Here is a 23,633-nt window from a genome sequence, read left to right as displayed (position 1 = left end):
TGGGCAGTGTGTGTTGGGCCCCAACAGCCCCTTCTTCCTGAGGTTGCTGCTCCTGCCGTTGCTTGACCTGGCGCCTCAGTCGCTCTGTCCTCTCTTCTCTCTGTAGGCCATCAGGCATACAGCTAGGTCACCAGGCTCCATGCTCCTGATGTAGTCCTCCTGCAGCATGAAAGAGAGAGAGACTGGGTGAACTTGGCACCTTTCCTGTGTGAAGGACAGTCCCTTAATGCTTCCCGGAGAGTGCTGGCCACCCCTCAGATGGCCACAGATGAGTGCGCTGCATGGCTGCTTATCAGCCTGCGACATGAGGGAACAGCTCCTAGGTGGGATGCTCAGATTGCAAGAGGCTGTGAGCACCTCCAGCAGTGACTGCTACATGGTCAGCGTTATCGAGGAGATTGTACATCGTGTGCAGCCCAACTGCCCTGTGATCTAGTAAAGTGGTCGCAGACTTGCAGGCTGTGCCAGTGGAGGGGGGTGGTTAGGGAGATGGGGAAGGGAGTGGCACTTTGGTGCCTCTGCATTGCTTGCAAGGGCAGGCAGATGAGGAGCCCAACCCCAATCGTATCACTGTGGCTGCACCTGAACTGTCTCAGTTGCAGAGGAATGGTCAGTTTATGGAGGTGTCCCTAATGCGTGGCCAGTTCCCTCACTTACCCTGCCCCCCACTTCGATTTCTTGTGCACGGGATCCAATACCAGGGCAGCAGTAGCCCCCCCACCCCCACCCCCGCCAAGATCAACAGTCACCTCAGTGGCTGGGCAGTTGTCCACCGGACGACATCCGCTTCCGCGAACAGTGGCCCCCATGCCAGTGTGGCACTTCACCCCGGCACCCCTGAAACCTGCAAAGCAACAAGCAACCCTGGTGAACTGTGGAAAACGATGCAGTTCACTCACCTCAGTTCCCCCAAAGTGAAGGCCGCCAAATGCACGTTCACCTATGTGCCATTGCGAAATACACTGACGTGCTTTCCCGCCGTTGTGGACGGACAATCCAGTGGAGGTCCCAGATCCTGGCGGGATGGCTTTTAATGTGATTTGCTGATGTATCACAATGAGCTCCCCGATGACTATTGGAGGGAAACGTGGCCTGCCGTCGGCGGGCTGAGTGGAAGATCACAACCTGCCTTCCTGCCATCGTGAAACCGATCGTCCCATATTGTCCGTGCACGCCACTTATCAAGCCCGCTATCTGTGGGCACGGAAAATTCCGCCCTTTGAGTTTATTAGGAGTTGTGAAGCAACAGCATCACTGTTGAGTCTGGGTCACTGGTATTGTTGTTGCTCGAGGGACTCGAGGAATGTAACCTTAAGGACAGTCTTGGCTCAGTCGTAATTCTCTTTTCAGATACTTGTGATTTCAAGGTCCACTTCTCATAATTTAGACTAACACTTAAGTGCTGCTTTCAGATGAGATGTCAAACTGTGTCTCCATGCCTGCTTAGTTGGATGTGTGTTTTTTTAAAAAATGCTTTATTTGAAAAAGACCAGGTTTGGTGTCCTGACCAACATTGAGCTCTCACCCAACATCATCATAATGGGTAATCTCATTTATCTCATTGTTATCGGAACTTTGGTCTCTGCAAATTTGCTCTTGTATTTGCCAACATTGAAACATGACTGAGCTTGAAAAGTATTTCATAGACTGTGAAGCATTTTGGGACATCCTGAGGCTATGGAAGGTGCTAATTACATGCAAGTTTTTTCTTTAACTCTTTCATCTTGCATTGCAGGTGTATGGTTGGGGTTACAATGGTAATGGGCAACTTGGATTGGGCAGTAATGGCAATCAGCCGACCCCATGTAGACTGGCAGCATTGCAAGGAATTCATGTGTGTCAGGTATGTTTGATACTTCTGGTAATTAGTGGTAGACTAAATGTCATCTTGGCTTGTTGGTAACGCTTTCTTATTAGCCAGCATTCTGCTATAGGCCAGAGTTTGTAAGTTCAATGAAATGTCACTCCAGGACATTATCCAGATGGGACACTTCATTGTAATACTGAGGGAATGTTGTATTGTTGAAAGAACCATCTTTTGGCTGAGATGTTAAACTAACACCCAAATGCCTGTTTTTTTTTTCCAAAGAAGAGCAGAATTTCTTCTGACATTATAAACAATGTCAGACATCCTCACAACAAACAGATTAACTGGGCATTCTTTATTGCTGACTTTTGGGCTTTCAGTGTACATAGGTTGGCTACTGTATTTGCCTGTATAACAATGCAAGTATGCTTTAGAAGGAAATCTGAAATATTTTGGGATAATATGAAGACCTTAAAGGTGCTTTGTAAACATTCTATCTCCTTGTACATATCTGCGCAAAAGATTAAAAAAGACCATTGGAGTAGTAAGTGATGGTGGTGAAGTCATCATAGGTAACATTGTGGTGGATAATACTGCAACACACTTTAAAGAGCATGTACAGCCATTCCTGGCTGTGTGTGTTGCAGCCTCTCCTGTTCAGGCTCATGGTTCCCCAATTCCTGCTCTTGCATGCTTCTACTCTCCTGGTCCCTGTCTCACAAGTAATAGTGATGGGGTAGGGAAGTGTGAGTGCATTAAGATTAATTTCCTAATCTCCAGTTAATCATGCTGACAGAGGTGGGGGGGGGGGGTAGTCTATTTGTAAACTATAAGATTTATTTGATTGCAAAGCAGAAGAGGGTTTATCTTATGCATGGATCACCTTATGTGAGATTGTATTTGCACTGGCACTAAGATGAATGGTGTATTATACTGATTTAAACATCTGCACTGAGCTCCACACCCACTATTAAGCTTTAAAGTATTGTCAGTGCTAATGTCCTCATCACAGTCAAATAAGATCCAGGAAATTGTCCAGCTCATGTCCATAGCACTCCTGTGTGATGTAAAGCCCAAGCAGTGTGAAGCTGTTTCCTTTAGAAGTAGTTACATGCTGCTGCCCCTGAGATCAACTTGGTACTTGACTCTGCTATTTGCTAGAACTTTTTGTGTTGCTGTGTAGAGGTACAGTAAGACTGGGTATATTTACATTGCTGGTCAAAGACCGATCGCTCCAGTGAGCTGTTTGCAGCTGGTATAGTATAGGGTTCCAAACCTGCATTTCTATGCCTTTGGAGCTCTGTGTATAAACGCAACCTAACATGACTCACCTTCAAGTAAAATCTACACCTTGTGGTCTGGTACAAGAAGTAAGTGTTGATTAATACTAGCTTACCTGAGCTGTGGTTAGAATGTTGTTCTTGTTTCAGCTTGAAAGTATCTGATGCCAATGTTTGCTACTTGTAACTTTACTTTTAGATTGTCTGCGGTTACGCTCACACTCTGGCATTGACAGATGAGGGATCACTCTATTCCTGGGGAGCTAATGCATATGGCCAGCTGGGCAGCGGCATTAAAAGCAACCAGTCTTGTCCTGTGCAGATCATTGTGGATCGGGAAAGGTAATGATTGGTGGTAAAATCTCAGACATCGCCCAGTTAACATTAACAGCTACTCTTTAAATTAGATATGGCAGAAGACTTCAGTTTTCTTTTTCATTTTTAAAGTACTGTTTAATAAAACCTTTTACATTCTTTATACAATGATCTGTTAGAATAATTCTGGATGACTTTCGTGTTGTATCTGATGATAGTTGGGTGATCACCGTAACATAGATAATGAATTAAAAACAAAAATTGCTGGAAATACTCAACAGGTCTGACAGCATCTGTGGAGAGTATGACAGAGTTAACGGTTCGCGTCTGTATGACTCTTCATCAGGATTGTTGTGCCTGCAGCTTGTTTTGTCACTTAAGTGACATGTTAGCAGTACTCCTCAGTTTTTGTGTCGTAGCAGAGGATATTGGAACCTTACAGCATTGAAAGAGGTTGACAGCCCATTGTGCTTGTGCTGACTTCTCTGAAGGAGCTATTCACTTAGTCTCTTGTCCTATATCTATTGTTTTTTTTTCTTTTCCAAATACTTATCTATTCCCCTATTATTGTAGGGGGAAAGCTGTCATGGGATTCTGCTCCCACCACTGTTTCTGGTTGCACATTCCACACCCTAACAACCCTCTGTGCTTTTAAAAAAGAACATTTTAAGAAATCCTAACCAATCCTAAGTCTTAAATTTACTGACTATGCACCCAGTAAAAATAGCCTTTTTTTCTAATTTACTTCATCAAAATGTCTCCATTTTGATCACTGTTTCTAGAATGTATCCACCAACTTTGTGTCATTTATCAAGTAAATTGTTGAAAATTTGAAATACCATGGTTAAACACAATAATGGATCTGGGTTTTTTATTTGTATTAGCTTGTTTTAACTGTTATTGTAATAGAAAGAAGCTGACTGGTGATTAGGTTTCCTTACGTATTTTAATATGGTGAAAGAGTTTTGAAATCCAGGAATTTCTTTTTCTTCCGATGTAACTTTTTTTCAAAAAGAAAAATTGTCAGCAAAATATCTTTGGGGTAGCAAACAAAGCATCCCTGTCCTTCAGTAAACAGAACCTTGAACATCGAGAATGTGCCAGACACTTAATGCCAGGTGGAAAAAAATTGCAACATCTGGTTAAGGCTTCTTAGCTTTAGGTGCTTTGAAATATCAGAAAGTCAAAAGAAATTCCTTTAGAGGAACTGTTGGTGCTAATTTTCAAACTGACCTATTTTCTTTTTATGTTAGTGAAAATGTTTCTTCTTATGAGCCATAAAATTGTCCATTGAACTAATGTAAAATAAACCCCAATGTGTAACACATGTAAATAACTCTTTCTATTCACTCAAATACCCAGCATGACCTTCATGGGCAGTATTTTATACCCAAGGGATTTACATTTAGTATGCTTTCCTCTGAACTACTTACTGGACCCTATCTCTGTCACATTTTTGCTGCTGTCTAGGATTGTGGAGATTGCAGCCTGCCATTCCACTCACACCTCAGCTGCTAAGACCCAGGGTGGTCAGGTGTACATGTGGGGCCAGTGCCGGGGACAGTCAGTCATCCTCCCACAGCTCACTCACTTCTCTTGCACGGATGATGTTTTTGCCTGCTTTGCCTCTCCAGCAGTTACATGGCGCTTGTTGTCCGTAGGTAAGATGATTATATCTTATGACTGTTTTCCACTGAATATGTATGAGGATTGGAAGTTTCATTCATAAAAATTGATTGTTGCACGTCTTATTCCAAGTAGCTGTTTAGTATAATTTGCAATGTCAGTGAATAATTGCAAGAACAATAATCAATAGTCTGACTCATAGTCTAGTGATTGTTTCTTATTCATTCATGGGGTGTGGGCATTACTGGCTGGGCCAGTATTTATTGCCCATCCCTAATTGCTCTTGAGAAGGTGGTGGTGAGCTGCCTTCTCGAACGGCTGCAGTCCATATGGCGTAGATACGCTCACAGTGCCGTTAAGGAGGGAGTTCCAGGATGTTGACCCAGCGACAGTGAGCGTTCTGACATCGCTTTAAGTTGATATTTTTAAAAATTATAATTTGATTTTGCATTCAGCAATATAATGTGGCAAATATAAGAAAGGGATTAATTGTTTATTCACTGAGGGTAAAAAAACAATGGGCTTGGAGAGTAGCACAATAGCAATTTAAAAAAACTGAAAATATTCAAATTGTAACTTTGTAATTCTCCAAACTACTTTTACCTTTCCTAAAAAGCTCTACATTTGAAAAGTTGCATAAAGTAAATTACAGTCAAAACAAATGGATGTCATTGTTTTTAACCCAAAAGTATACAACCCAGTATTTTTTAATGAAAGCACGAAGCCTTCCTTAAGTCTTCCATTTCATAGGGGGCACAGTCCTAAATTAAAATGACTGTACAGGAATTTTAACAAGTACATTCACAATCTCATAACTCCAGGCACCTTAATCAGACTCGTGCAATCATTGAAGCAATATTTGGTCTCATCCACCTTAAAATATTGATTCCTTGTTCATGGGATGTGGACATTGCTGGGAAGGCCGGCATTTGCTGTACATCACTAATTGCCCTTGAGAAAGTGGTGGTGCGCCGCCACCTTGATTCATTGTAGCCCATGTGGTGTAGGTGCACTCACAGTACCATGAGGGATTTTGACATAGCGATGATGAAAGGAACAGCAGTATATTTCAAAGTCAGGATGGCATGTGACTTGCTGGAGGTATTTGAAGAGGTAACAGAGTGGGGGTTGATAAGGGCAATGCTGTTGATGTGGTGTTCATGGACTTCCAAAAGGCATTTGATATGGTGCTGCACAACAGACTTGTGAGCAAAGTTATAACTATTGGAATAAAAGGGACAGCAGCAACATGGACATGAAAATAGCTGAATGACAGAAAACTGAGAGTAGTTGTTAATGTAAGTTTTTCAGGCTGGATAAAGGTTTGTAGTGGAGTTCCCCAGAGGTCAGTGTTGGGGCCCTTGCTTTCCAGAGATATAGTAATGATCTGGACCTTGGTGTATAGGGCACAATTTCAAAATTTGTGGAAGATATGAAACTTGGAGGCATTGTAAACTGTGAGGAGGATAGTGTAGAACTTCAAAGGGAAACAGACAGGTGGCAGATGAAGTCCAATCTGAAGCAATGTGAGGTGATTCATTTTGGTAGGAAGAACATGGGGAGACAATACAATGTAAAGGGTACAATTTTATTGGGGTTGCAGGAGCAGAGGGACCTATGTGTATCTGTGTACAAGTCATTGATGGTGGCTGGGCAGGTTGAGAGTGTGATTAATAAAGCCTAGGATGCTGTATGCTTTATTAATAGGGGCATAGAGTATAAGAGCAAGTAGGTTATGTTGAACTTGTATAAGACACTAGTTCGGCCTCAGCTGGAGTATTGCATCCAGTTCTGGGCACCTGGTTTTAGGAAGGATGTGAAAACATTGGCGAGAGGGCAGAAAAGGTTCATGAGAATGGTACCAGGGATGAGGAACTTCAGTTATAAAGATAGAAGGGAGAAGTTAGGACTGTTTTCCTTGGAGAAGGCTGAGAGGAGATCTGATAGAGCTATTCAAAATCATGAGGGGTCTGGACAGAGCACATAGGGAGAAACTGTTCTCACTCGTGAAAGGATCGAGAATGAGAGGGCACAGATTTAAAGCAAAAGCGCTATGAGAAAATACATTTTCACGCAGTGAGTGGTTAAGGTTTGGCATTCACTGCTGGAGAGTGTGGTTGAGGCAGGTTTAATCAAGGCATCCAAAAGGGAATTAGACTTATTTGGAGAGGAAGAATGTTCAGGATTATGGGGAGAAGGCAGGAGAATGGCACTGGGTGAATTGCTCATTTGGAGAGCTGATGCACACATATTGGGCCGAATCACCACCTTCTGCACTGAAACAATTCTGTAATTCTCCCATACACCTGCTGCCCTTGTCCTTCTAGCTGGTAGAGGTGGGGGGTTCAGAAGGTGCTGTCGAAGGAGCCTTGGTGAGTTTCTGCAGTGCATCATGTAAATGGTACACATTGCTGCCACTGTGTGCTGGTGGTGAAGGGAGTGAATGTTTAAGATGGTGGATGGGGTGCCAATGAAGTGGGCTGCTTTGTTCCTGATGGTATTGAGGTTTTTGGGTGTTGGAGTTGCATTCATCCAGGCAAGTGGGGTGTATTCCATCACACTCCTGACTTGTGTCTTGTGGGTGGCAGACAGACTTTGGGGAATCAGGAGGTGAGTTACTTGCCTCAGAATTCCCAGCCTCTGACCTGCTTTTATAGTCGTAGTATTTATAAGGCTGGTCCTGTTGGTCAATGGTAACCCTCCAGGACGTTGATCGTGGGGAATTAGCGATGGTAATGTTGTTGAATGTCAAAGGGAGATGATTAATTTCTTAACAAAAATAAAAATACCTGGAAAAACTCAGCAGGTCTGACAGCATCTGCGGAGAGGAACAGAGTTAACGTTTCGAGTCTGTATGACTTCAACAGAACTAAGGAAAAATAGAAAAGAGGTGAAATATAAGCTGGTTTAAGGGGGGTTAGAAGAGCAATATTTCTTCAAGGTAGGCATTCCTTGAAGAGAAGTGGCAGTCAATTAAACACTGAGATAAAAGCAAAAAACTGCGGATGCTGGAAATCCAAAACAAAACTAAAAATACCTGGAAAAACTCAGCAGGTCTGACAGCATCTGTGGAGAGGAACACAGTTAGTATTGTTTACTTTAGCTACTCTCCTTTTTATATGCTTGTAAAAGCTCTTACAATCTGTTTTTATATTCCTGGCTAGCGGATTCTAATATTCTAATATTTACTTTTTTATCAACTTCTTGGTTGCCCTTTGGTTTCTAAAATTTTGCAAGTGTTACACCCTTGTTCAAAAAAAGGAGTAAAGTCCAGCAACTGCAGGCCAGTTGGTTTAACTTTTTGTGGCGGGGAAGCTTTTGGAAACGATAATTCAAGAAAAATTAATAGTCACTTGGGCAAACGTGGGTTAATTAAGGAAACCCAGCACAGATTTGTTGAGAGCAAATCATGTTTAACTAACTTGCTTGAGTGTTTTGATGAGGTACAGATGGTTGACAAGGGTAATGCTACAATTGATGTGATGTACATGGACTTCCAAAAGGCATTTTATAAAATGCCGCAAAACAGACTTGTGAGCAAAATTAGAGCTCATGGAATAAAAGGAACAGTAGCAACATGGATGATAAATTGGCTGATTGAGAGGAAACAGAGTAGTGGTGAACAGTTGTTTTCGGACCGGAGGAAAGTTTATAGTGCAGCTCCTTGGGCTGGTGTTAGGACCTCTGCTCTTCTGGTTTTATATTAATGATCGAGACCTTGTTGATGTACAGGGCACAATTTCAAAATTTCTGATGACACGAAACTTGGAAGTATTTTGAACTGTGAGAGGGTTAGTGTAGAATTTCAAAAGGATATAGATTAGTGGAATGGGTGGACAAATGGCAAATGAAATTTAGTGCCGAGAAGTGTGAAGTGATTCATTTTGTAGGAAGCATATGAAAAGACAATATAAAATAAAGGGTACAATTCTAAAGTGGGTGCAGGAGCAGAGGGACCTTGGGATATATTCAAGAGGGAATTGGATCATTTTCTGTAAAGGAGAATGGCACTAGGTGAATTGTTGCTGCAGAGGGCCAGCATGGACATGACAGGCCGAATGGCCTCCTATGCTGTGACCATTCTATGTTTCCCAATGTTTATTTATCACCATAACTTTTAGTCTATTTACGTAACGAACCTTAGCTAGCTCTCCCTTCATAACTATGTAATTAGCTTTAAGAGTTAAGATTAAGATTCTTGTTTTGAACTAGAGTATGTCACTCTCGAACTTAACGTGGAATAAAATTGCATTGTGATCACTTCCCATAAGATCTTTTCTTATGAGATTACTAATTAATCCTGCCTTATTGTACAATATTAAATCTAAGGAAGCTTTATCCTTAGTTGATTCACAACCCATTATACTAGGAAGCTGTTGTGAAAGCATTCTTTGAACTCATCTTCCAGGTTCCAACTCATTTGCCCATAATTGAAAACATCTCCACATATACACTATCAAACCCTTACATAATCTATTAGTTTACCATCAACCTTCTCTTTTCTAGGCAAATTGTTATAACCTGTTCAAATCTTCCTTGATAGGTATCATATCTGTATTTAGTAAACTTCTGCTGATCTTCATAAACAGCAGAAGCTAGTGTGTTATAATGCTCACTCCTGTGCAGAGAACCACAAAAGATGAGGCCATGAGATGGGAAAATTCTCATCAGAAAGTACGATAGTTTGGAACCGAATAAAATCTTGTTAGAAGGAGGCAAGTCAGATAACAGTCACTAGCCTGCTATTGCCTTGAGACTTTTAAGAGATAATAAGCAGGAAGTTAAAATAGAAACACATATGAAAGACCAATAAGCAATGGTGGCTTGTTCAGGAACATCTGAAATTGGTGTACAAAGTGAAACTGAGAATGGACATGGACAGTTAGCCCTTTTACAACAAATGAATTCAGTTTTGTAGATATTCCTTTTTGCCTATACAACGAAGGATAGATTTAGGAAGAGAGAGAAATTAAAAGCTCACAGCAAATGTCAGGGATTGAAATTGTTGAGAGAATGAGATTGAAGTTACAAACCAGCAAACTTTCTTTAGTAATAGAAACAGAAAGTGGTGAAAATACTCAGCTCTGGCAGCATCTGTAGAGAGAGAGACAAAGTTAACTTTTCTAGTCTGTGACCTTTTACCAGAACTGGGAAAAGTTTATTTTTAGAGTTGTACGTACTGTCTCTTTAATATGTATGCCCGTTTTTCAGTTGTTTTAGGTTGCAGTGCTTTATAGAACTGAAGGCATTTTACCCCTTTTTAGTCCATGCTGTGGCTATCAATGATAATGCAAGCATTTTGATCAGTTGTTTTTGTGATATAGTTTTTGAAAATCTTCACCAGTGCTTCAATGTCCATTTTTTTAACATGGAGATCAGAACAGTTCACAACACTCCCGAGTGTGGCCTAATCAGGGTTCCCTACAAGTTTTACATAACTGCTCTGCTTTTCAATTCTATCCTTCTATAAATAAACCCACTGCTTTGGCTTTATTGATGGTTAACCTGTGTTTCTATTTTTAGTTATCTGTGTACCTGTAGTTCCCAGATCCCTTTGTTTCTCTATTCCATTTGGACGTTTATTTTCCAAGAGTATGTAACCGCCTTATTCTTCCCAGCAAAATGTGCTGTCTCGCACTTATGAATCTTGAAGTTTATTTGCCAACAATGTGCACATTCTGCAAGTTTATTCACAATTTGTGTTTTGTCATAGTCCTGGTCTTTATTAACTACAATGCCCAATTTGGTGTCATTTGCAAGTTTTGAAATTGTAGATTCAGATTCCTGAGTCCAAATTGATTATGCAAATACTGGTCCCAGCACTGATCCTTGTGAAGCAACTTTTAACCATTTTAACCAATTTTTTACCCACCTTTTACCAATCTGAGTAATTGCCTTTAATCCCTACTCTTTCTGCCTTGCAGCCAGCTCGTTATCAATTCTGTTACTTGGCCCCTGACTCCCTTTTTAGAATGTGCTGACTGGTCATTATTGTATTTTCAGTTTCTGGATGTTTTTCTATTCAACTTTCAGATGTAATAAAACTATTAAATGTTTGTATTATCATTCATAGCAACAATAGGGACTAAAAAGAGTTAAACTGTCTTTCTGTAAGGCTCTGCAACTTGAAACAACTGAAAGACGAGCATGCATTTGAAGAGACATTGCGTGCAATGCTAAAGAAATTCTGTGGCTTCAAATTTGTTCTTTTCCAACAATTTTAATCCCTGATATCTGCTGTTGGAATTCAACTTCTTTTTCTTCCTAAATCTGCTCTTACTCTTCGCCTATCTAACAACGCAATGTCTATGAAACTACTTTATGGCCTTTGCTGCAAAACAATTAATTCTCCTTTTTCATTCTCATTTCTGAGATGTCCCTTTTGACACCAATTTTGGATGCTGCTAAATAAGCCACTGCTGCTTGTGGTCGACAGTCTTTCAACTTCTGAATGTCATTCTCCTATCCTTCTATTTTTAACTTGCGGGCTTTTTATTTCTTAAAATCCTCATTGGCTACGACAACCATTGACTGTTATCTGATCTTTGCCTCATTCCAGCAAGATTTTATTTGGTTCCAGATTATTTTACATCCAATCAGTATTTTCCCATATATAACCATACTATGGCCGCATCATTTGCGGTTCTCTACACAGAAGTGAGAAGTGGAGCACAGTTACTCCTGCCTTTTCTCTACTGGATTATCCACATGTTCTTTCACTCTTTCAAACAGCTTCTCTTCCTCCATCAGAAGGAAGGACCTCCTCAATTCCTTTATCTCTAAATCCCTTTCAATCTCCTGTTCCTTTGTTTAGAAAATATCCGTTCTTGTATTTCCTGCTGACTCCCTAACCCATGGGCTGTAGCAGAGGTGCCTGACAGTTGTGTCTGAGCCATTGTGACCGATTATGCCATCCAATCGTTGTTGATAAGTTACCTCAATCTACGCTTCACTTTTAATACTTGGCCATCGCTTGGACTATTCTCGCTTATCAGCATACAGACATGAGCCACATATCCAAACAAGCAACTTGCTCCTTTTCAAGTCATATATTTCTCATTCACCAACTCCCTTTGGGTCATCGGCATCATAACATGTTTTCATCTGTTTTGGTCTTGACAGTGACACAGTTTACTACTGACCACATGATCACAAAGAATAAGCTTCTTTTGAAGAGCCATGACTACATGGACTACTATTGGGATAACTCCATGTGCCTACTGAAACAGTTTCCTAACTAAACAAAACTGGATTTTGTACAAGTTCCAATTGCCCAAGGTGCTTGGATGTCACACAGACAGAAGTGTTGCTGGTGAGATCCTGCCATAGGTTGCTCAAGATAAGAGAATTAAATCTTGGCACCAAATATGATTTACAACTTAATTCTTTTGTTGTGCTCGACAGCACACTGTTTCCAAGCAGCAGGGACAGGGAAATAAACAACTCGTTTCCTTCTGGGTAGAGACCATAAGACCATAAGATATAGGAGCAGAAATTAGGCCATTCGGCCCATTGAGTCTGCTCCGCCATTCAATCATGGCTGATAAGTTTCTCAACCCCATTCTCTCGCCTTCTTCCCGTAACCTTTGATCCCCTTACCAATCAAGAACGTATCTATCTTGGTCTTAAGTACACTCAATGACCTGGCCTCCACAGCCTTCTGTGGCAATAAATTCCATAGATTCACCACTCTCTGGCTAAAGAAGTTTCTCCTCATCTCTGCTCTAAAAGGTTTTCCCTTTACTCTGAGGCTTTGCCCTTGGGTCCTAGTCTCTCCTACTAATGGAAACATCTTCCCCACGCGTCCACTCTATCCAGGCCTTTCAGTATTCTGTAAGTTTCAATCAGATCCCCCCTCATCCTTCTAAACTCCATTGTGTATAGACCCAGAGTCCTCAAATGTTCCTCATATGTTAAGCCTTTCATTCCTGGGATCGTTCTCGTGAACCTCCTCTGGACCCTCTCCAGGGCCAGAACATCCTTCTTGAGATACGGGGCCCAAAATTGCTCGCAATATTCTAAATGTCTGACCAGAGCCTTATAAAGCCTCAGCAGCACATCCCTGCTTTTATATTCTAGTCCTCTTGAAATAAATGCCAACATTGCATTTGCCTTCCTAACTACCGACTCAATCTGCAAGTTAACCTTAAGAGAATCCTGGACTAGGACTCCCAAGACCCTTTGCACTCCAGATTTCTGAATTCTCTCCCCATTTAGAAAATAGTCTTTGCCTCTATTCTTCCTACCAAAGTGCATGACCTCACACTTCCCCAGTTGTATTCCATCTGCCCATTTCTTTGCTCATTCTCCTAACGTGTCCAAATCCTTCTGCAGCCTTCCTGCCTCCTCAATACTACCTGTCCCTCCACCTATCCTTGTATCATCTGCCCTCAGTTCCTTCATGTAGATCATTAATGTATAAAGTGAAAAGTTGTGGTCCCATCACTGACCCCTGCTGAACTCCACTTGTCACCGGCCGCCATCCTGAGAAGGACCTCCTTATCCACACTCTCTGCCTCCTGCCAGACAGCCAATCTTCTATCCATGCTAGTACCTTGCCTCTAACACCATGGGCTCTTATCTTACTGAGCAGCCTCCTGTGCGGCACCTTGTCAAAGGCCTTCTGGAAGTCCAAGTAGATAACGTCCATTGGCTCTCCTTTGTCTAACCTACTCGTTACCTCCTCAAAGAATCCTAACAGATTTGTCAGGCATGACCTACTCTTGATGAAACCATATGCTGACTTTGCCCTATTTTACCATGCACTTCCAAGTATTCTGAAATCTCATCCTTAATAATGGACTCTAAAATCTTACCAACGACTGAGGTCAGGCTAATCGGCCTATAATTTCCGGTCTTTTGCCTCATTCCCTTCTTAAACAAGGGGTTTACAATAGCGATTTTCCAGTCCTCTGGGACCCTCCCTGACTCCAGTGATTCCTGAAAGATCACCGCTAATGCCTCCACTATCTCTTCAGCTATCTCCTTCAGAACTCTGGGGTGTAATCCATCTGGTCCAGGTGATTTATCCACCTTCAGACCTTTCAGTTTTCCTAGCACCTTCTCCTTGGAAATGGCCACCATACTCACCTCTGCCCCCTGACTCTCTTGAACTTTGGGGATGTTACTCGTGTCTTCCACCGTGAAGACTGACACAAAGTACCTATTCAGTTCCTCCGCCATTTCTTTGTTCCCCACCACTGCTTCTCCAGCGTCATTTTCCAGTGGCCCAATGTCCACTTTTGCCTCTCACTTACCCTTTATATATCTAAAAAAACTCTTGCAATATTCTTTTATATTACTGGCTAGTTTACCCTCATAGTTAATCTTCTCCCTCCTTATTTCTTTTTTCGGTGTCCTCTGTTGGTCTTTGTAGGCTTCCCAATCCCCTGGTTTCCCACTGCTCTTTGCCTTGCCGCATTGTATGCTTTCTCTTTAGCTTTTATGCTGTCCCTGATTTCCCTTGTTAGCCTCGTCCTCCCTTTAGTATGCTTCTTCTTCCTAGGGATGAATTTTTGCTGTGTCTCCCAAATTACTCCCAGAAACTCCTGCCATTGCTGTTCCACTGTCTTTCCTGCTAGGCTCATCTCCCAGTCAATTCTGGCCAGCTCCTCCCTCATGCCTCTGTAGTTGCCTTTATTCAACTGTAATACCATTACATCTGATTCCAGCTTTTTCCTCTCAAATTTCAGGGTAAATTCTATCATATTATGGTCACTTCCTCCTAAGGGTTCCTTCACCTTAAGCTCCCTTATCAAATCTGCCTCATTACACATCACTAAATCTAGAATTGCCTGTTCCCTAGTGGGCTCCACCACAAGCTGCTCCAAAAAGCCATCTCGTAGACATTCCACAAATTCCTTTTCTTGGGATCCACTACCAACCTGATTTTCTCAGTCTATCTGCATATTGAAATTCCCCATGATGACTGTAACCTTGCCTTTCTTATACGCCTTTTCTATCTCCTGGTGTATCTTGTGCCCCACATCCTGACTACTGTTCGGAGGCCTGTACATAAATCCCATTATGTTTTTTTTACTTTTGCGGTTCCTCAACTCTACCCACACGGATTCTACATCATCTGACCCTATGTCCTTTCTTGCTGTTGATTTAATTTCATTTCTTACTAACAAAGCAACCCCACCCCCTCTGCCAACCTGCCTATCTTTTCGATAGGATGTATACCCTTGGATATTTAGCTCCCAGTCCTGATCCCCTTGCAGCCACGTCTCCGTGATGTCCACCACATCATACCTGCCAATTTCAATCTGTGCCACAAGCTCATTTACCTTATTTCGTATACTGCGTGCATTCAGATACAACACCTTCAGTCCTGTATTTCGTGTCCCCTTTCTCATTGTCGTCCCTTTATCTGATGTGCATGAAGTTAGATTCCTAGCCTATTCCAAACACTCTATCCTATTTTGTGTTCTGGGGACTTTAATAGCCTCTCCTGGGCTCTCCTTTCTTTTCAGTTTTTTCATAATTTTCCATGAAGTTGAATCCACCCCCCCCACACGCTAACCTGCTGCTTTGTTTCCCATTAGTCATACTTCTTGGAGTTTTACCCTTCCCTCCCCCCCACTTTCTAGTTTAAAGTCCTGCTGACCACCCTTTTTATCCTTTTCGCTAGAACATTGGTCCCAGATTGGTTCAGGTGGAGACCGTCCCAATGGTACAGATCCCTCCTGTTCCAATACTGATGCCAGTGCCCCATGAAATGGAACCCCTCTTTCCCGCACCACTCCTTTAGCCACGTGTTTACTTCCCTTATTCTCGCGTCCCTATGCCAATTTGCACGTGGCTCGGGTAGTAATCCGGAGATTATAACCCTTGAGGACCTGTTCTCTAGATGTAACCTTTGTCAATCCGTCTAATCTCTACAAATTGTGAAGGAAACCATCTGTGTAGAAATATTGTCCTAGACGATTCGTTATGACATAACTGTAAGCAAGACTCCCAGAAATATCTTAGCTTCTATAGAGTATCCAGATGACTAATCTGTTTACCGTTAAGAATATAGCTGCCTTAGCCCTGTGCCAGTAACTCAAGACATTTTGTACAAAAATAAATCAACAGCATGAGTCACACATCCTGCAAACCACATTCTGCACCTTAGCTAAAGCTAAACAGCACAGTCAGCTAAATTGTATCCTGATACATCTAGTTCTAAAGCATCCTTGACAATGAACAATTTTAACCATTTCATCATTTCTAGCCACAATAGAAATCCACAAGCCATCAATAAGTTGAAAAGAAACAGGAAACTTAATATACCCAATCTGGTGCGTTAACAATCCTACTGATTTGTTTGCGATCGGATTAATGGATAGCTGTGACAGCCTGAAACCTGCTTTGAGCAGTGGTATTCAAAGCACTGGTGGCAGCAATCTGAGCTTTCACTACAACATTTAGACCTTTGTAATAGAAGCTGATATTGGTCATAGATAAGGCATCATTTCCACAGGTATGCTGATATAGGTGAGAACCTGTTCTCTGTTGGAAAGAGTGGCCGTTTACCAAGTTGGTGTTGGAATGATCCACGCTTCTTGACATTGGATGCAGGCTTTTCAGTGCAACATAAATTGTGTAACAATCCCAGCGGTTACTCCTGGACAAGCCTGATCCCAGAGTGGAACTCAGCTTGATTTTTATTTTTATGCTTAGTTACATGGAGAGTAGCTACTGAACAGAGGCACAGGGGTTAGATTTTTTTTATTCGCTCGTGGGATTTATTGTCCATCCCTAATTTCCCTTGTTCAGATGGCATTTTTAACAGTAAACCGCATTGCTGTGCGTCTGGATTCACATGTAGGCCAGACCAGGTGAGGACAGCAGATTTCCTATTGAACCAGATGGGTTTTTACAACAATCGACAATGGTTTCATGGTCATCATTAGACTTTTAACTCCAGATATTTATTGAATTCAAATTCCACCATCTGCTGTGGTGGGATTCAAACCCGGGTCTCCAGAGTATTACCCTGGGTCTCTGGAGTACCAGTCCAGTGACAATTTCACTACGCCACTGCCTCCCCTTGAACTTTTAACAAAAGAATAAAACATTTATTCAACAAGAAAAGATGAACTATATTACAATACTTCTTCACCCATGACTATACCTTTACAGATGTATACAGATTTGTAAGGTTAACACAAATTACAAAAACTACCTTATACTCTAATGTACATAGTAAATCTATGACTCCCTGTGGTCAGATACACCACACCCTGAAACCAAGTGACAGATGCCACCTCAACCAGATGCTATGGATCCCTCCTCAACTCCCCCCAGATGCTTGTCACACTGTGAACTAACCAGTCTTACTGAATTCTGATCTTCACACAAGGGTTTCCAATCTCCACTGTCCAAGACCTGGCCCTGGAATCTTCTCCCAAACTGATGCTTTCTCTCAGACGCCTTCCACAAGGGTTCACTTCCAGGGTTTCAAACTCTCCCTCTGATGTTCCTCTTCTCTGGGTAACCACATGCATTCAAGCTGTTTTCTACACACACTGTCTCTCTGACTCAGCTGTCGACAGTACAACACTGCTTCACATACCCATAGCAAAGAGTTACAGAACTTCAGTTGTCTCTTTGGACCTTCTTGCCTCTTGCAAGCTGTTCCCACTTTAAATCTACTTTCTGCAGCTTTTGTCTCTCTAAATCTGAAGCATGGAGCCTTTCTCTCTGCCCCTCAATCTTCACTTCACTTAGCAGGACCTTTTCCAGGTTCTTGGCCTTCCTTTGACTAGAAGGTCTTCTTTGGACTTTCACCTCTTCTACTCCCCTGGATTTTTGGGGCTTTTCTTTAGCTTGGGACTGGCTATGTGTCCCCTTTGCTCCATTCTCTTCTGGCAGCAACTTTCAGAACCAACTGCACCTAAACAGCTTCCAAAACAACTGCTGTTTCTCCTTTTGTGTGTGTGTGTGTCCGTGGGAGGGATCCGCCTCGCTGGGCCTCTGTTGCTTGGCAACTGTCCAATCCTTTTATCATTGTATGTTTACTTACTCTTTATAGGGGTCGTAAAACACATTAGAAATGCAAGCACCTTTTAAATGTGAAACTAAAACCCCAATTGACCTTTCTTAATACACAGATACAGAAATATAAATCGGACTTAAACTTTAAAGCTAAAACTCATTCCTAACACCCACAACTACCAATATAACTTACTTAAACTATCTCTATTTCCTAACAACTGTGTACATCTTTAGTCTTGTTCTGTAACCTGGCACATCAAAGCCCTCACAGAGAGTAGAATGTGGGAGGCCGGTCAGGAGTGTGTTAAAACAGTGGCTGGAAATGAAGAAGAAATGGATGAGGGTTTCAGCAACAGGAGAGCTGAGGCAGGGGCAGAGTCGGGCGATGTTACGGAGATGGAATTGGCACTAGTGATGGTGCAGATTTGTGATTAAAAGCTCACCTCAATCAAATAAATATGAAACCAAACTTGCAAACAATCTAGTTCCGCCTCGGACAGTTGCCAGGGAGAGTGATGGATTTGTTGGCTAGGGAATGGAGTTTGTGGTGGGGATAAAGTCAATGGCTTAGACCTTCCCAGTATTTAATCGGAAGAAATTTTTTGCTCATCCAGTACCGGATGTCAGACAGCTGTGTGATAATTTAGATTAAGGAGAAATCGAAAAAGGCATTGGTGAGGTCAGGCTGGGTGTTGTCGGTCTACAGATGGAAACTGATGTTGTGTTTTTGCTAAGGGGCAATATGTCGGTGAGAAATCCAGGATGACCCGAAACGATAGAATGCTCTGGCTGTGGAGCAAAATATGCTCATGCTTTGCACAGTGAAACTACATCTAGTAACTGACATTGAGGCCAGTTGTCTGCCAGATTCACTTAGGTTTGTGTCCCTCCTAGTTGAGGGAATGAAGATGGGAGAGGAGAGCGTATTGTGTTAGGAATCCATATCTCGAAAGACTATCTGCTTTTTACAAAATTGGAAGGGAATTAAATTATTTGGACACTCTCCTGATTTTTTTTTAAAGTTACAAGTTCGCTCTAGTCTGAGCAAGCTGATTTTTCCAAAAAATCTCATGACCTCATCTAAATGATGAGCAAGACTCCTGAGGATATGAGAATTATTTTGTTTACTTGAGTTAAAATATAAAACTACTCCTACCAGGCTGTGGGCTCCTGCTGATTGGCTGAAAAATCGGGCCTGGCGGAGGTTCTGTCTGAACATGTTTTTGTGAACTATATGTGCGTGCCTTGGGAGTGAACTGTGAAGGAAGATTGCTCTTCTCTCTCTGTCGCTCTCTCTCTCCCGGTCTCTCTTTCCCGGTCTCTCTCTCCCCGGTCTCTCTCTCCCGGTCTCTCTCTCCCGGTCTCTCTCTCTCTCCCGGTCTCTCTCTCTCTCCCGGTCTCTCTCTCTCTCCCGGTCTCTCTCTCTCTCCCGGTCTCTCTCTCTCTCCCGGTCTCTCTCTCTCTCCCGGTCTCTCTCTCTCTCCCGCTCTCTCTCTCCCGGTCTCTCTCTCTCTCTCTCTCTCGCCTGCAGTCCAGAGTGGGTGTTCACCTTCAGCCAGAAAGTGCTCATCTCCGAATAACTCATCTGTATTACTGTGACCGGTGCTCTATATTCACACGCAGGGACACCGAATTGATGGTGCAAGACCTTTTCGAAATTTAACCTTTTCATAGTGTTCCATTACGCCAACCTCTGCAGAGACCTTATTTGTCTTGTCCTTTTTTGTATGCGTGTCACGATTATACTTCCCGATTACAAATTATATGTTAAGCAGTTTTGCAACTTGTTTTTTAAAAAAAACTTTTGTTTCATAATAAATCAATTATTCTGAGTTTATTGAAAGATGTCTGGCAGTAGCAAAGGTAAACAGTTGTCATTTTTGTGAGTAAATTAAACATTTACACTTATGGTGTGACCTGTGGCATATTGTGGCCAGAGAACCTGCACACTCCTCCCATCCTGGTTGTAAATGATAAGATGGAATATGATCAATTTGTTGGGAACAAGAACATTGAAAGTAAGGGGAAAGGAAGTGATTCATTAGCCTGAAAGCAACATGTCATAAGGACCAACGGTGAAGGAGTTGGGAGTTTATAAGCAAATTATGAATGAGTCTTTTCAATAGGTGAATACATGGATCTGACAACGTAGGAGATGGATGGGCATAAATAGGTCACCATTTCCCAGCCCAATGAAGGAGGGAGAGCAGGAGTAGGGCTGGCACATTGATGTCCCTTGGCTTTGAAGAAGCTGACCCAGTAAATTCAGGGCTGTGGTAACTTGGATAATTGAACCTTGTGCCACTGGACTCAATACCCAGGGGGTGGGTATTGAATCCATTGGCAGGGGCACCAGTCAAGTGAACTGCTTAGTTGTGGATGGTGCTAAAGACTGCTGAATGTTGTTGCCATCCAGGTGAGTGGGGAATATTCCATCACAGTTCTGACCTGAGTCTTGGAGAGACTTTAAGGACTCACCTTAGGTGATTGTATCACAATTGAGGTGATAAGGGCAAGGCAGAAGTTCCAGCCCTTGTTGACATAGCTGGTCCACTTAAGCTTCTGGTCGGTGGTGACCATTCACAAATTGGTAGGGTTGTGGTGGTAGTAGTCCCATTAAAGTTTATAAGGGGGAGATAGGTCTTTTATTGGAGACAGTCATTGTCTAGCGCAATTGTATTTTTAATTCTTACTCTGTTGGATTCAAGGACAAACAAATCTCCCGCTGTGACAATTTAAGAACAAGCTTGTTTTCACATCACATCCCAAAGCACTTCAAAGCCAATTCATTCTTTTTGAAGAGTAGTCACTGTTGGTTCTCATGCACATAGTCCTGACCTGGACATTTATATCACTGTTTCTTCATCCTCATTGGGTGAAAATTCTGGAACTCCATACCTAAAAGCAGCGCTGTGGGAGGACTGCAACAGTTCAAAAAGAAGACTCGCCATCATTTCCTAAAGATTAACTAGGGATAGACAATAAGTAAGTGTGAGTCTTGCCAGTGACTTTGTATCCTAAGAATGAATTAAAAAAAAAGCATTATATAAAATAGTTTTTGCTAACTGAAAGCTGTGTCTAGAAGACATTGAGTTATTCGCATTATAAAAGTGTGCAGCTTTACAGAACCTGGAGAAACAAACACCACAGTACTCAGAGTGTTAATAAAAATGATTTATTACTATATTGAACATGGTTACAATTGGGAATTAGTTAATTATAATCGTGTTATTGCTTACAATTTGCTTATAATAAATTTCAGCCATTGTCAGAAATAGAATCCTTCACGCCATAGTCTCTTTGAAGAGATGTAAGAACATGCAGGTGTTGACTGCATTGAAATCATTTCTCAAAAAAAGACACCTTCAGTCGGATGTATCATTTATATTATGTAATCTTTAGTGTCAAATTTGTTTTATGAGTAAAAAAATTAGATTTTCTTGATTGTTTTAAACAGTGACTTTCCTCCCTGCTGGATCTGCTGGCTTCATGCTCCAGGCTTGTCCAAGTGGAAAAAGCAGGTGGAAGACTTGCTTCCAGGTCCCACCAGTCGGATCGTGTGCAAGAACAGCCAGTACTTTACTGGCCTTCCACTCTGTTCCTTGCACTGGGACCTAGCTGAGATTGTGAACTCTGAGGGACTAGTGTTTCATCTTGCACCAATTGTGATCTTCCTTAATTGTGAAATAAATCATGACATTCCTCAGTTTCCAGGAGGGGTCTAGAATGAGGAGGACATTGATTTCAGATTAAACATAAGGATTTATTGACAGAGAGCAGGAAGAGCTTTTTTTTATGCAGTTGGTTGTGAGACTGTGGTTGGCGATTTGTAGCAGGGATTATGGCCATGAATCTCTGAGCTGTCCCTTGCTGTAATTTTGCTGGAAATGCAGGGAAAAGCCCTGAACATAAGCAGAGTTTCCGTTGTGCCTCCAGCAAAGCTACGGTAGTGCAACAGGCCGTGTCAACGTCCACAAATTGATTAGATCGGTGTTTGGAGGAGAGGAAATGGCAACTTCTGGCAGGGTAGATAAACATCAACATGGAGTGTTTAGGCTGCAGGGCCTGTTTATGAGCTGTAGTTTCTGTGCAATTCAGTCTTTCCCCCGAGAATCCTTGATGCACTTTCTGTCTGTGTGGAAAAACCTGGATCAAATCTCAATTTTAAACAATTAACTTTTCCCAATAAGAGAACCTTTGTGTGGCCCTGCAACTAAAAAGGTAGATAAATAGACTTTGAAGCAAGAGACCAGGCCAAGAGGCTCAGTGCTGGAGAGAGCAGAGAGAAGAAGCGATCCTTTCCTACAATACTCAGGACCAGTGTACCTTTAAATTTCTTTTGCTATGCAAGGCCTGTTCGTTTGTACTTGTAAGAGTGGCCCATGGTACACATGCACCACTTGAAGGGCTTATCCCTGTAATCAGTTATATGTTGTGCTCAATTAGAGTATTGGTAAACATATTGAAAGTGAATTTTATTTCAGCAAATGTCCTGGGAAAACAATTTTATTTTAAAACATTTGCACACAAAACAGGGGAACGAAGATGTGAAAGGTATTTCAAAAATAGTGTTGCATTTTGAGTGGTCCCCATGATCATTGGATTTAAAAAAAAAATCAATACCTATATGTTATTGTTTTATAAAACAGTATAATCAAGTTAATTTTGTTCCTTATTCTTTCCTTCACTACTTCTATTCTCCTTTTCCCCAATCTAATTTGTGTCTGTTCTTTTGACATTGTAGAAAGTGACAATCACTTGACAGTGGCACAATCAATGAAGAAAGAGTTTGACAGCATGGAAACCTCGGACCTAAAGTTTCTCGTGGATGGAAAGGTTATTCATGCTCACAAAGCTGTTCTCAAAATAAGGTAGTGGCTCAAAATCTTTAGAGACCCATTCATGTGAGGAATTGTTAACAAGTGTAAGAAATAGTTCACTGTGAAAATTGATGAGACGTTTCTTTTATGTTCAGAACTATTTTAAAATCTGAGTGCGATCCCCTGTTTTAAAAGGTTTCTCAATGATCTTTCAGGGAAAATTCTGCAGATTTGATTTATTTGGAATACTCAACCCACTTGTTCCCCATAACGAATTCAGTTTTAATATATCTTCAGTCTCGTGTACTGTGTGAAGCCCTTCTGGTCTGCAGATATGATCGTTTGGGCTTTAAAATTTGCATTCTAGTGTTCAAATTCTTCCATGGCCTTGCCACTTCCTATCTCAGTTACTCTCCCCAGCCCTACAGTTCACTTGAGAACTCTGCTTTCCTTCAATTCTGGCCTCTGGCACAACCCTTCATCCCATTTTGGCAACTGTGCCTTCAATCATTTAGGAGAGCAGATCTGGAATTCCCTCCCCAAACCCCCTTTGCCTCTCCACCCCTCTCTTCCTATAAGATGTTGCTTATATCCAACCTCTTTGACCAAGCATTTAGCTATCTGTTCCAATGTCCCCTTCTTTAGCTCAGTATTCACTTTTGTCTAAGTTATCTTCTGTGAAGCGTTTTGGGACATTTTACCATGTTGAAAGCATAGCATGAATGAAACTTGTTATATTTGTTTATACGTCCTTCCCCAACCCCAGACCACATTGATTCTTTGTATGTCAATAGTACATGT

General features: G+C 41.8%; 1 protein-coding gene across 2 annotated transcripts in view; it reads left to right on the top strand.

The window, feature by feature from the left end:
- The window catches only part of LOC121290750 (RCC1 and BTB domain-containing protein 2-like), a 71,113-nt gene that overhangs the window by 32,010 nt on the left and 15,470 nt on the right, over positions 1 to 23,633 (top strand). For both annotated transcript variants that reach the window (XM_041211629.1, XM_041211630.1), the window contains exons 6-9: positions 1,736 to 1,843; positions 3,287 to 3,429; positions 4,873 to 5,063; positions 22,757 to 22,883. In XM_041211629.1, the coding sequence (XP_041067563.1) occupies positions 1,736 to 1,843; positions 3,287 to 3,429; positions 4,873 to 5,063; positions 22,757 to 22,883 (569 nt within the window). The remainder of the gene's footprint in view (positions 1 to 1,735; positions 1,844 to 3,286; positions 3,430 to 4,872; positions 5,064 to 22,756; positions 22,884 to 23,633) is intronic.

The sequence above is a fragment of the Carcharodon carcharias genome, chromosome 18 (genome assembly GCF_017639515.1).
Source record: "Carcharodon carcharias isolate sCarCar2 chromosome 18, sCarCar2.pri, whole genome shotgun sequence".
NCBI classification, from domain to species: domain Eukaryota; kingdom Metazoa; phylum Chordata; class Chondrichthyes; order Lamniformes; family Lamnidae; genus Carcharodon; species Carcharodon carcharias.
Note: the sequence above shows the minus strand (reverse complement) of the source record. Positions and strands in the feature narration are given on the sequence as shown.